Raw genomic sequence first — 13,189 nt, 5'->3', positions numbered from 1 at the left:
ATCTGAGCTTTCTAAAATCATAATGTAGTTCCATTGTGTCTGGATGCTTGGATATGCATCACCCACCCTATTTAAACATGAAGACCTTGTGCAGGTTTAGATGGTTTAAAAATTATGATTTTTTTTAATTTTGAGCAAGACAGCACTCGCTGTACAGAACAAAAACAAGGCTCTGCACATAGCTTCTCATTGCATTGCTATACAACACCACACTATACAATTATATTAGTGTGTCTAAAGCAAACTTCTTGAGCAATGACGCCACCTGTAGGTCACAGCTGTAAATACACTTGTACAAACAAGTCTCCTGCCTGTGGAGCAGCAACACAAAACACAAGCGAACACAAATCAAAGTGTGAATATGTGTTTTATTGCTTTCATTTCCAAAGAGCTCTCTGACGTCTGGAAAAAACGCTGCGATTCCAAAGCAGAACAGAGTTTTTTTCCCCCCGTCTCATTCACTTCACTGCAAAACCCTGTCGAATGCACATTTCCATTCATTTATACCCATAAAAATATGTGGGCGTCTTCGTTCAGGAGGCAGCCTGTAGTTCAGTGAGGGCGACAGCACTTCGAACTGAAAGTTTCTCTTTTTTCTCACACATAATCTTTAAAGCTTTCACTGACACACGTCTTCATAATTCGATGATTGTGAACATTTCTCACATTTTGTCATTTCCCTGCTGAAGGGAAACTGAAGATTTCAAAAGAAGATAAATAGTCTGAGGCCTATTCATACAACAAACATCAGCAGATAGAATATTTACTTGAAATGGAGTTAGTGGTGATGGCAGCTACCTCTGGCCACATCGTGATCAATCCTAGGATTATGTTGAATAATACAACAAAAATAATTTCATATTTTCATCACTTTCTTTTTTTTAAACAAGAACACATTGTGCCGGTCCGGATGTGAACACAGCATTGACCTTTAAAAAGGTGGCCTGTTTTACATGATTTTAAATTACATGGTTTGAAGCATAGGAGACGCTCCTTTATCCCCATTGTAACAAAATACCATTTAAAAAGTTCAGGATGTTGCTATAAATCAGTTTTGGCACCAAGGTTGCAGGACAGTTTTCAAAGCAGCCGTTTTCAATAAAATGAACCAAGTAGACAAAAGTGTTGTGATAATGCAGTGATAGTTTAACCATCTATTAAAGAATGCTGAGTTTCTATATCACCACGTTCCAGCTGATGGCAAAAATGTTAAAACCAGAAAGATAAGAAGTGGTTGAGACCATTAGAAAACAGTATAAAATGACATCGGTAAAAAAAGGTTTCAGAGTTGAGAGTAAAAATGCCAAAAAAATGCAGTTTCTGATGCAGTCTAAACCAGCGGACATGTCACCATTAAAGCATTAAAAAGCACCAAATGTGCATGGGCACGTGTACAAATGTCCCGGATATACTGTATGTGGACAAGAAAAGCAAAGAGTCCAGGAGGGGGGGGGGGCAGGAAGAGCAGACGCCACCCGAACGAGACAAATGTGTGGAAGCGAGTCGACTCAGTGAAGATGAGACTCCTTGTTGTTCAGGAAGCGAGCGCGGCTGGAGGGGACCGTGGCGCTGCGGATGACCTCCATCCACCTGTGGGCAGAGAGAGATGCTTCATGAGTCCTCTGACGTCCGGGATGCCACAAGGCGGCGAAAGCTGCCTTCAGACATGCACTAACTCTGGACAATTTTTTAGAAATTATGTTGTATAATATATAAGAACGCAAACGTCTAAGTCAGTTGCTCCAGACATTTTCTGGAAATGTTTCCTATCAGTAAGCTGACAGACAGACGCAAAACTGGAATAATACAAATATCTCAAGGTGAAAAAGAGGAGCCATAAATGTAGAAGAAGTTGCAGAAGATGTCAATTTGGAAAGTCAACGAGATTAGAGAGCTTTCAGTGATAAAACCGTTGAAAAACATTTGATTTCCTCATGATCTTGTGAAAGGCAAACATCCCTGAGTTCATGTCTGAGAGCAGCTTTAGCAACTTTGAGTGTGGACAATAAATACCTCTCAAAAGTATATTCACTCTCCGTTCGGAAGTAATACACGTGGGACTTGAACTGCAGTTTGAAGACGTAGTCCTTGTGAATGTTTTCGGTGTCTGAGGGGACGGTGACAGAGTAACCCAGCAGAGGAAGGCTGGCCAGTGGATAATCATCCTGAGGAGAAAGAGACATGATAAATGACACTGAATTAAAAGTGACGTGTAAATTAAAAGCTCACTGGCATAAAAGAAAAATAGCTAAAATAAGGACCAATAGTGGAAGACATGCTCAAAAGATGTTGTTATTTCAAAGGAAGACATCTCTCATTGGTAGAACTGCTTAGAACTAATAGACAACTAAAATGTCAAAAAATTCCCCAGCTAGACTCAGGGTTTAAGATTCCTCTACCGATACATCTTGTATAAGGAAGTAAAACAATAAAAATAAAATTTTTTATTGATTACAGAATTTAAAGTCTGCTTATGGAGAAGAAACTCACAGAATGTGTTGCACAAGGAGCAACTCAATGTTTTCTGAGGTAAAAAGCGAGGTGACAAACTGCATGGGAAAGTGTGTTCACCACTAATATGACACAGAGATTTGACATTCAATACAAAGGTGTGATGCTTCTCAGCCCAGAGGAGGGAAAACCCTTTGATAGGCTCAGAACGAGGAGGAGGAGGAGGAGGAGGAGGAGGAGGAGGAGGAGGAATGACTGTGGTGTGTTCTCTGTGTTCACTGGACAATCACCTGGTGAGATTTGTAGAAAAACAGGCTGAAGTTGGTGAAGACCACCCAGAGCTTCTGCCAGCCGTTACTGTTCTTGAACTTCCTCAGTAAATTTCCAGACAGTTGATTCTGGAAAGAAGGAAAAAAGGAATTTGAAATTAACAACAAAACCAATTCATAGACATTTAGGCTCTTCAACAGGCTCTCTTTTATTCTATTCTATTATATTCCTGACTTTAATTCTACTGTTAGCATCATAACATGAACCATAAGAGTCTAGCAATGTTAAAAAACAGATACAATATATCCACACAGCTCTAGCAAGAGCACCAATTCATCAACCCTACCTCTCATGTTTTAACTTAATTAATTAACTTAAATATCTTCAATTTTACTATGCGTAAATATGTACATATATATAATATACACGTAGATATATATTTGTTTAGGTGAACTATAAATTACTCTTTTCTTATTGGGACATACACCTACACATACACATCACTGTTTAGAACTATAACTATAAAGCTGTTTGTACTCTTCTGATGCTCTTTTATGATCGTGGTGTTTACCATCAATTTCATTCTGAATCTTCAGGTGTCAAACACAAACTCCTATCAAAGGAATTGATGGATCACTATACTAAATACAACATGAGGCACCACAGCTAGTTCTATTCTATTTTTGTTCCTGTGAAGCCTTTAGTAACATTGCCTGATGGAGCAGTGGAATTTAAACACACACACACACAGACACACACACACAGACACACACACAGGGCCTCTCCTGTCTGCCTGGCTCCTTTACCTCTAGACTCCTGCAGGATTCACTAAAGGAGAGGCTCTGAACACGGTACCAGCAGATAACAGACAGAGGCACCGGTCCCTGGCCACTGGGGGGCCCCACCGAGGGGGCCTTATTACCACTGACTGGACTCGGGTCCTCTACCATGGAGGAACGCACAGACGCATGGGGAAGAGAGACAGAGAGAGAGAGAAAAAACAGACAGGGAGGGAAGGACAGAAACACAGAGACTGAGTCGGTGAAACACAGGCATGCAGTGGCAGGGGTTAACACATCGGTCACATGGTGAGTGTCCAGGCAAGGCTGTGAAGAGGAGGCTGTTACAGAGGAAGAGCAGAGCTAGACCCGGACACAGCTGGGTTATAGGGAGGCTACATCCCAAAACAGGATCCCATCTGTGAGTGCGTGATCAGGAACGTTTCGCAAATCTAGGTGCTGCTCTCTCTCTCTATTTATAGACATTCAGACATTTCAAGTGCCAGGAGGGGAGAGAGAGGACAGAGCCACACAGGAAAAGCCACAGTTTAGAGTTTGGATAAAGGAAAATTGGCCACGCTGAGCCACAGGAGGGAACAGGTGGGAACGGTATTTTCACTGAGGCTGCAAATAAATCGTCTTTAACACACAGTGGCTGGAAAATGAGCATTTATCAGATGTAAAAATAGCTCAAATATTGAGTTGTATGGCTCATTGTTTTCAGTTTTTAGACTTAAAGTAGTTTTTATAGACTAGAAGCACCACAGAACATTTCTTCTACATGAGGACGTCCCATTTTGTTTTTATTGTTGATTAAGCGTCATGTATGTGACCATCCCGTCATTGGTTTCATGCATTTCTGCTGATCGACAGTTGGTGGCGGTAAAGTGCAAAGAAAAGTTAGCAGGAGAGAAGAGGAAAGCAGGGGTCGCTCTGCATTCCTCTTCTTCAAAGGGGTCACTAGCTTCATATTTTTATATTAAATATGTAAAAACAATGTGTCAACAGGCACAGCGTAATAAATCAGTGATGCAAAAAAATGTAAACAAACTGTAGATTATCTATCTTAGTTTGTATTGTTGAGTGCTTGCATTTCAGTTATAGAACAAATTTGTAACCCATATGTTTCGATGATTAGGTCTCAGATTCTTAACCAATTTTTAAATGTTTAGGTATTTAGGTTTTTTGCAATTGTGAAAACTAAAAAGTGAAAAGAATGAGCCTTAAAATTAATCAAATATATATATAAAATTATATCCTTAAGCATAGTTAAGGTGATGCAGTGCAGCACAGGAGGATACTGTTACCACAGAGACATAATCACAGTGTATTCAGATACAGACACAAACAGTCAGAAGGAAGAAAACAGCGAGGCAGGAGGTGGGAGGAGGGAGGAGCAGGTCTGAGGTTGAGTGCTGAGGTTTGGCCGGTACCTCCACAGCTATGCTAAAGTCCACCATGGACACACTGGTGTTCCTGTGCCAGCACACGTGCACCATGGTGTTACCACGGTGAGGGGTGGGCCTCTCCGGCGCGGCTTGCGGCACGGCGGTCGTGTCGTCCTCGGACTCCACCTCCGCCGGGGAGTCCTCAGGGCATTCTGGGAAAGTCAGGAGGTTGTTACTGCTAGAAGACGAGCATGGCGGTGAGGAGAGAGGGGCTCAAACACAGACAGAGTCAGATTATTCAGAAAGCAAAGGGAGTCCTGGATTTCAGACGGTGTACTCATAGTATTTTGTGACAGTCACTGATGAGCCACTGTTTGTTTTTCATTCCTCGATGGATCAACTCTGGAGACTGAATCATGCGTTTCATATTGAACTCTATGTTTGTGTCGTAACTTACTGTTGTCGGTCAGATTGCAGGTCACCAGGTCAGAAGAAGTCCCGTTGCTGGTTTTTGTCATTTCTATCGCCGTCTTTATGTCGTCCATCCACTTCTCCATCTCCTTCACTGAACTAGAGTAAAAACACACACACATGTCACACAAGTGTTTGTTGGTCAGTCATAGTACCAATTGGAGTCATGTTCGTCCAGCTGCCAAATTTTCACTTAATAAAACACTAAGTCACAATCTGCTCATTACTGGAGTCTGGATCAGCAAAATGTGAGCTTGAAGACAGGAAAAGTGGTAAAAACAACATCTCACAATCAAAGAAATATTGTGTCAAAAACAAATAAGTAAATAAAAACACAGGAAAACACATGAAAAAAAACTACACACATTGTGATATTATTGATCGTTTAACAACAATTATCTATTTGAGGGGACTGTTGAGCCTTAGTGAAGGTATGAACTTCACCTTCTGGTAAAAACTGTGATTACAATTTTTTTAATGCAATTTTGCACAAGTGAAAGTAACATAAGTAATGTTTTAAATAAATGTACAGATGAGTTTTCCGTCCCACATTTACACACAGCTCCTCCTGTCAGGCAGGTAAGGCAAAGGACTGAGCCTGAGAGGCAGAACGCAGGGAACAGGAAGTGGCTCTGTCCATAAATCTTAATTGCTGTGAGCTCACTGTAATTAAGAGTGATGAGCACACACAACTGTAAACATTAGGGGAATCATATTAGGATTTTATATGGAAACACACCCTCCATCCCCAGTGGAAATTCAACCGTAATGGATCAACCTGTGAGGCTGAATCAATAATACAAAAATTAATAATGTGCGTATTATATTTTTATATATTTGCGAGAACTCAGCTGTGCATGTCTAGTGTTTTCCCAGACAGCTCCATATATAACTCTCCACACTCCAGAAAAAGAAACACACACTCACACAAGGTGTCTTTGGTGGACAGGTACAGACACACACACTCACCTTGCTGCCACCACCACCGACAGTCGCTCTCCAACCAGCGTGAAGGCGTGAGGAACGCCCCACTCGTCTTCACTCTCCCTGACCTGCCAGAAGAACGCACGGAAAAAACCCCAGACACAGATAAAACATTAGAGACGAGCGGTATCTGGGACAGAACGGACCGAAATAGACGGAACGGCAGAGGAGGAGGAGTGAGAGAGAAGGATTTGTGAAGATGTCCTCAGAGTGTGTGCGAGAGCGACTGTATGAATATGCGTGTGTGTATGTGTGCGTGTGTGTATGTGTTGGGTGGAGGCAATCCCAGAAAGACCAGTGGCAGCCGCTCAGCCGTTAAAAGAAGTTAATTCGCAGTAATGACAAACTGGTGACAGCCGTTTGCAGCACTTTGTATTCAGTGAAAGTAACACAGCTCTTACTTTCATGCCATGTAGCGGCAGCTGTCCGTGCACTTTGAACTGATTGGTCGTCGTCATCCCCCGACTTGTGTACAAAATGACATCGTTGAACTACAGCCAGAAAGAGGGAAAAGAGAACAGGGGCATTTGCAGTCTTTTAAATCAATTCTCAGTTTTTCTACAGAAAAATAAATTCCAACAGTTAATTACTATTTCTTCACCACAATGTTCCACTGTACAAACATTTTTATTGCTCTGTTTACAAGAACATTTCTAACCATAACAACAGAGCCTGAAGAACTTGTTATGTTTTCTCTGCCAATACCATCTGACTCATGTATAGGTGGGAAGATAAAAGTCTAATTATTTTTCCGCTGAGTTCACTCAACTAAATAATTAGATCAGTAATATCTGAGAAAGTGGGCGTTACCAGGAAGAACATTCGCTGCTGTAGGCCTTTTCCAGACAGTTTGCTGAGGCAGCCTAACCTGATGAACTCCTGAGAACGAGAACATGGACAATTAACACATCATTATTTATTACATACAAAAAACAAACAAACTTAAAAGCAGTTTTTTTTGGCATTTCAACCTCCACCGAGCAGGTTACTTTTGTTGTTGTGAGCACGATTACGCAAACAGTACTGAACAGGATTTCAAGAAACTTGGTGGAAGGGTGGGAATTTGGCCGAGGAAGAACCCATTTGATTTTGGCACGGATTTGGACAAAGGGGCGGATCCAGGAACGTTTTAAAATCCCTTTCTTTAATAAAACCTTTTTTTTTATTATTTGCACCAATTTCCCAAGGGAGTTTTTCATGGATCTTGGTCGAAAATAATTCTGGTGTATTAAGGGGACTGATTCCTATGAGTGTGTGAAATTTGGTGAGGATCAAAATAAAAATTCTGCTTTAAATGTGGTTTGGTGACGTTGGGTTAATCGTCTGAACCAACGAGAAGTCGGTCCTGCTACTCAAGGCACATTGGTCCATATGATATGTGCCCACAAGGTCGTCCTGTCTCTAAAAATGTAGGTAGACGTTTGAAAGACACAGAATCAAATTTCGTCAACTCACCCGACCAGGAACAACAAGATTGTCAATGCCAATCAAATCCTTCTTCAACTCCAGAAGCTTCTGGAAGTTCTCCATCTTGATTAAACTTCCCTGGAGCAGCTCCACCACCTCAGACACATCAGCCAGAGCAGCTGCAGAAAAACCCCACAGGAAAGCCGTCACTGAATATCTGAACTGGATTATCCTGCTGCTCCAGACCTACAAACATAGATTCGAGTGTCACACCTCTGCAGTCCCTGAAGTCCACGTGAGTAGCGGCGTAGTGTTTGCACAGGCGCTCCAGGATCTGCTTGTAGTGAACGAGGCGATGCAGCGGGCGCAGGATGAAGACGTTCAGGGGGACGTAGCAGACCTTCTGCAGCTCAAAGTCCCTGCAGAGACCCTCTACCTTGCGGGACGCCCTGCTGGCCTTCTCCAGCTCCAACAGGACTTCGGACTGCTTGTGCAGGTTTGCCGTCAGCGGCTGGGGACACATTTAAGTGTGGGATATGCCAAAAAACATATGAGTGTGGATGCATTTCAGTTTTTTACAGATATGCATGAGTTTTAAAACCAATCGGTGCTTCACCTTCAAACCTTGCAGATTCTTCAACATAACGTCTCCAATGCGCTGATAGTCTCCTTTAATGTGAGCGTTGGAGCGTCCTTCCCTACAACAGATACACAGCAGATTCATTAGGTTAAGACTTTTGGTTTTTGCTTTTGAAACACCTCAACTTTAAAACGACTAGACTGCATATTTATATCAAAAAGCTTACTCTTCTTTCTTCTGTTTTATTTTCCTTCTGAAAATGTGCATTTTTTAAATGAACCTTTATCAATTTGGATTCAATCCTCATTGCAAAGCAAATTTTACTTCAGAAAAGAGGTGATGGTTTCACCCCTGGCCATTTATTTGTGGGTGGGTGAGTTTATAAGCAAGGTTACGCAAAAACTACTCAAATGATTATCATGAAACCTGGACGGATGTGATTTGGATCAAGAAAAACCCACTCAAATGTTGGCACAGATCTAAATCAAGGGGGAAATCCAGTTCTTTTTTGTATCACCTTCTTAAACAGGGTGATAGGGTGTTTGAAACATCTGCTTTTGATAGCTGCCTTCTCCTTAAAGTTAGTTATTATGTTTATTACTGTTGAGAGTGGAATAACTGACTAAACAACAAACCAGCACTTCCACCTTATTGATAATTCACATGAGTTTCACCTCATCTCAAGTTGGAGAGAACTTTGAGAGGGACCCACCAGCAGGTGTCTCCCTTGAGCATGACTCTCCCCGCATTGGGAGTATAAGTAATTTGCTGCCACTGTATTCACTCAGAAGATTTATTTTTAACAGTGCATTTAAGGAAACATCTCTCAGTCTGTAAAACACACTCATCTTCATCTGTGACAGACTGATCTATAATGTTGGTCACAATGACAGAGCTACATATATCCACTGGAATATTTGAGTATGCAAAGAGAATAGAGAGACACTGTGTAGTGCTGGATAATTTACATACACATTTGAATCTGGTTCTTTATCACCTCTTTGACTAAATATTACTTCCGGCTTTAATCTAAAGCTCTAACAAAGATTTGCTATAAAAAGCACTGAAGTAAACATACAGTATATTACTGCAAGTCTGCAGTTAAGGGCCCTACATTTTACAGTCTGACAGGCTTTATGAATCACTGTCTGCACATCTGAATGTGTGTGTGTGTATGTGTATGTGTATGTGTGTGTGTGTGTGTGTGTGTGTGTGTGTGTGTGTGTGTGTGTGTGTGTGTGTGTGTGTGTGTGTGTCTGTGTGATTCAGCGTACGTTCGATAAAGCACAACATCATTAAGGAGGTCAGACAGCCGAAACCCACAGGCAAAAAAAAAGGCCGGCGACAGTGTAGAGCGGCTGTTGCTATGGAGACGATAGCTCCTCAGGTCAACTAAAGGGACCAGTGTTGTTGCTACCCCCCCCTCTTAAACTAAATGCCAATGAAACTCATTAAAAATGGTGGAGGTTGAAGTAGATTTGGAAAAAAAAACAAACAGACACGTCACTGGAGGAGTTCCTGACCCTGCAGGGAAACATCTGGGTGGGTGGGGGGGGAGACTCACCACATCGCCAGCCGCTGCTCCACCTCCTTCAGAAAACCTGCGTGAAACTTGTGCAGAGGCTCGAAGGTGGAGTGGACGGTGCTCTTCAAAGAGTCTGGAGTCGCCTCGTCCTCACCCACTGCACTCTGAAAAGACTGCCATCAAAAACATACAAACACACACACTTAGAGAAAAGGTCCGCCAGCGCTATCATTGGTGTTTTGCTTAATGTGATGTTGGAATATCTTCAAATGCTTCATAACCCTACAATCTGTATAACCTAAGCTAAAAGGTTAAACTGTCAATAAACCATAATAAATAACAAAAAGTACTTAAATTGTATTTAAAACAGACATATTCTTTCATTGAATTTTGCTAAAAAATAAACACAGAAAACATATTGATCCAAACAATTTCCAAATATAGAAACATGAACCAAATATTTTTAAACATCCCATAAGTTGTAAAAAAAAAATGGTTTTGAGAGCACATAAAGAAGTGTAACAACGTTAGCGTGTAACTATGTTATAGTGATTGTTTCTGTTTTAGATCAATTCAAACACAATCATGTCAACAACAATCTCTTGTAGTGAGTCAGGGGGCCACCAGCAGGGGTTAAGGGAAATCTATAATTATACATATTTTACACCCAGTATTGAGGGTTTATGTTGTAAAATTAGAAACCTGCTGTGAAACCCCTCATACTCTGATGAATTTGGGGGGTTAACTTTCTACACTTTGAAAACAACACAACAAAAAACTAAAAAACTTTTCCTATCTGAATCTAAAGTCTACGAATAGAGGATGTGGTGTGCTGCACAGATTAAAAAACCCTTCAAGGCAGATTTGTGACTTTAGATAAGAATAAAGTACTTGGCTCGTCTACAACACCACAACCTACCAAGAGAGATACCACAGGGGTTTTCCAGAGGGGGGTTTCTTGTTCAGAACCAATAAATCCAAGACATTTAATAAACCTGGATGCAGCAGGTATGAAATGTAAGTACTGTGCTTTGTTCCATGTATTTCCTGAATCCGTTTTGGGTTTTTGTGTCAAGACCCTGCTACTCTGTTCCAAATCTTACTCAGCACTGAAAGATGTTGTGTTAAAGCAGCTTTTCACTGGACGCTTCCAGAAGCCGTCTGTCTGTTCCGTTGCCCGTCAGCTCAGTGACGTCTTTAATCCTTTCATCGCCTGAGGACAGCGCAGGAATCAGAAGCCAATCACTCTTAACACATATAGCTTCATTAAGTCAAATGTTGCATGTGTGTGTGTGTGTCAGCGGCACAGTGGACACAGCTTTATTTAGCTGACGGGATGGTAAAGGGAAGTGGCTTTTAGGAAACTTGAGTGTTTCTAAAAAGCACCGGCTGTTGATATGATGACTTCACCCCAAAATGTGGTCATACCAACTAGTGTGTGGAAGGAGAAGGAGATGGAGACAGCACTCACACACACACACACACACACACACACACACACACACACACACACACACACACACACACACACACACACACACACACACACACACACACACACACACACACACACACACACACACACACACAAACAAACACACACACACAAACAGACACACACACACAGCTGAAACAAGAACGAGGACACGAGCCAACCCAAATATTTATGAGATGCCTGAGAGGCTTCTCTGAAATTTACAAGACGAGAAAAGCTGCAGCCTTTGAACCCGCCAGTAAAAAGAAGTGATGCTTCTTCTCCGCTTGCGTGTCGAGAATCAGACGAGCGGCTTCAATAAGAACATCCCTCCTTGTTTTCAGCAGAACGAGCTGCACTGCACATTTAATATCCTGTTTTCACGACGGTTTCTTCTTTGCAAAGTTATCAAATGAAATGGTGTCCGTGTGCTCGAAGCGAGCCGGCGAAATTCAAAGGAACAGGCTGAAACAGGGAGTCGCACGCTGCTAAATCCATCCATCTCTTTAATCACAAACACAGTTTAGTATTCACAGCCTTCAGTGAGACAGATAAATGTGTTTTCAGGGCACAGAGTGTGTTGAATGAATAAAAAATGGATTCACATCTGCCAAAATATCCCTGTATCACCGCCTGGCGCCGTGTTTTTTTGGCGGACGAGTTTGCAAAGGAGCAGCTAAGCGGAATAATCGATGTTGTCTACCCGGAGGACAGGGAAGAGGATAACAAACGGTGGACTTGGACTTGATCTTACCACAGTTATCACCTCCAGGTCCTTCAGATATGTTCGCTCTGTGGTCAGCAGCTCCTTGGCGATGAAATAGGCCCGATCTGTTGGAAACCTCTGCGAAGACAACACAACAGAGAGAGGATGCTGAGCAGGGGAGACCGAGCCATGTAACTGTGAGCAGCTCCAACAGTATTTGGTGCCTCATCAGTTGTTTTACCCGTCTAACCCCATTCTCTGTGGAATATTCTCAGCCTCAGCCCCAGTGGAGGTTTATTTAGGACATGTAATCTAGTTCCACTGCTATTTTGGGCATCTCACGATGGCTTTGCAGCACAACTTCAGGGTAGACAATCTTAATTAATGATGGAACAAAGTTATCCAAGCGCTCTTTGGTGACCGACCTTCCTCCGCACCTCGTCTTCGTCGTCGGTGCGAACGCTGCAGGCGTCATTGAGCAGCGGGCTGGTGAGTGGGGAGGGCAGCCGGCCGTCGGGACTGTGGCCGCACAGCTCCAGTGACTTCTGACCGTTGACCATCCCGTGGGAGTGAGTGGAGGACGCGGACAGGTGGGGACTGTTGGACGCCACAGCTGCCCGGTGTCCCGTGGAGGTGAGCAGCAAGACGAGAGAAGATCAAAGTTAGAGTGATGAAAATATGAATAATAAACAATATACTTTTGCTTTCACCTACTCTATGTCACAGATGACTAGATTTTGGTTTTTAGTATAAATATTTCAATTAAAGAAAATCTCCAACTGTGTCTTTGTGCCAATTTCTCAATTGTGAGGATTTAATGCATTTGTGTGTTTTCTATCACGGTGACATTTTCCTCTCTTTGGTTTCAAGGTCACCATGTTCACCTTGTAGAGATTTTTTTTTTTTAAATGGATTAAGAGAAAATGATCTGCAGATTAGTGATAAAGAAAATAATCATTACTCACAGCTCCACTAAATCCAGAGACACTGACATTTCGATGCTAATTAAAGTTTCTGGCATTCATTTCATCACCCGACACTGCAAACACCCCCCACTGGGAAGCTACACCAGACTATATTAGTTCTTTATTTACAATCAGTCTAACAGGATCAGAGTCTTCTTCACAGGAAACACTATCACGTCTAACTGGGAG

General features: G+C 42.1%; 1 protein-coding gene across 1 annotated transcript in view; it reads right to left on the bottom strand.

The window, feature by feature from the left end:
• Positions 1-369: 369 nt before the first annotated feature.
• Positions 370-13,189, bottom strand: part of LOC133021669 (FERM, ARHGEF and pleckstrin domain-containing protein 1) — a 50,518-nt gene continuing 37,698 nt past the window's right edge. The window contains exons 13-26 of the mRNA XM_061088616.1: positions 12,461-12,648; positions 12,084-12,173; positions 9,895-10,028; positions 8,367-8,448; positions 8,024-8,261; positions 7,799-7,929; positions 7,154-7,222; positions 6,745-6,834; positions 6,329-6,411; positions 5,346-5,458; positions 4,934-5,100; positions 2,742-2,849; positions 2,014-2,165; positions 370-1,590 (exon numbers count right to left, since the gene is read on the bottom strand). Of these exons, the coding sequence (XP_060944599.1) occupies positions 1,509-1,590; positions 2,014-2,165; positions 2,742-2,849; positions 4,934-5,100; positions 5,346-5,458; positions 6,329-6,411; positions 6,745-6,834; positions 7,154-7,222; positions 7,799-7,929; positions 8,024-8,261; positions 8,367-8,448; positions 9,895-10,028; positions 12,084-12,173; positions 12,461-12,648 (1,727 nt within the window). The 3' untranslated portion in view covers positions 370-1,508. The remainder of the gene's footprint in view (positions 1,591-2,013; positions 2,166-2,741; positions 2,850-4,933; positions 5,101-5,345; positions 5,459-6,328; positions 6,412-6,744; positions 6,835-7,153; positions 7,223-7,798; positions 7,930-8,023; positions 8,262-8,366; positions 8,449-9,894; positions 10,029-12,083; positions 12,174-12,460; positions 12,649-13,189) is intronic.

The sequence above is a fragment of the Limanda limanda genome, chromosome 16, assembly GCF_963576545.1.
Source record: "Limanda limanda chromosome 16, fLimLim1.1, whole genome shotgun sequence".
Classification (NCBI taxonomy): Eukaryota; Metazoa; Chordata; class Actinopteri; order Pleuronectiformes; family Pleuronectidae; genus Limanda; species Limanda limanda.
Note: the sequence above shows the minus strand (reverse complement) of the source record. Positions and strands in the feature narration are given on the sequence as shown.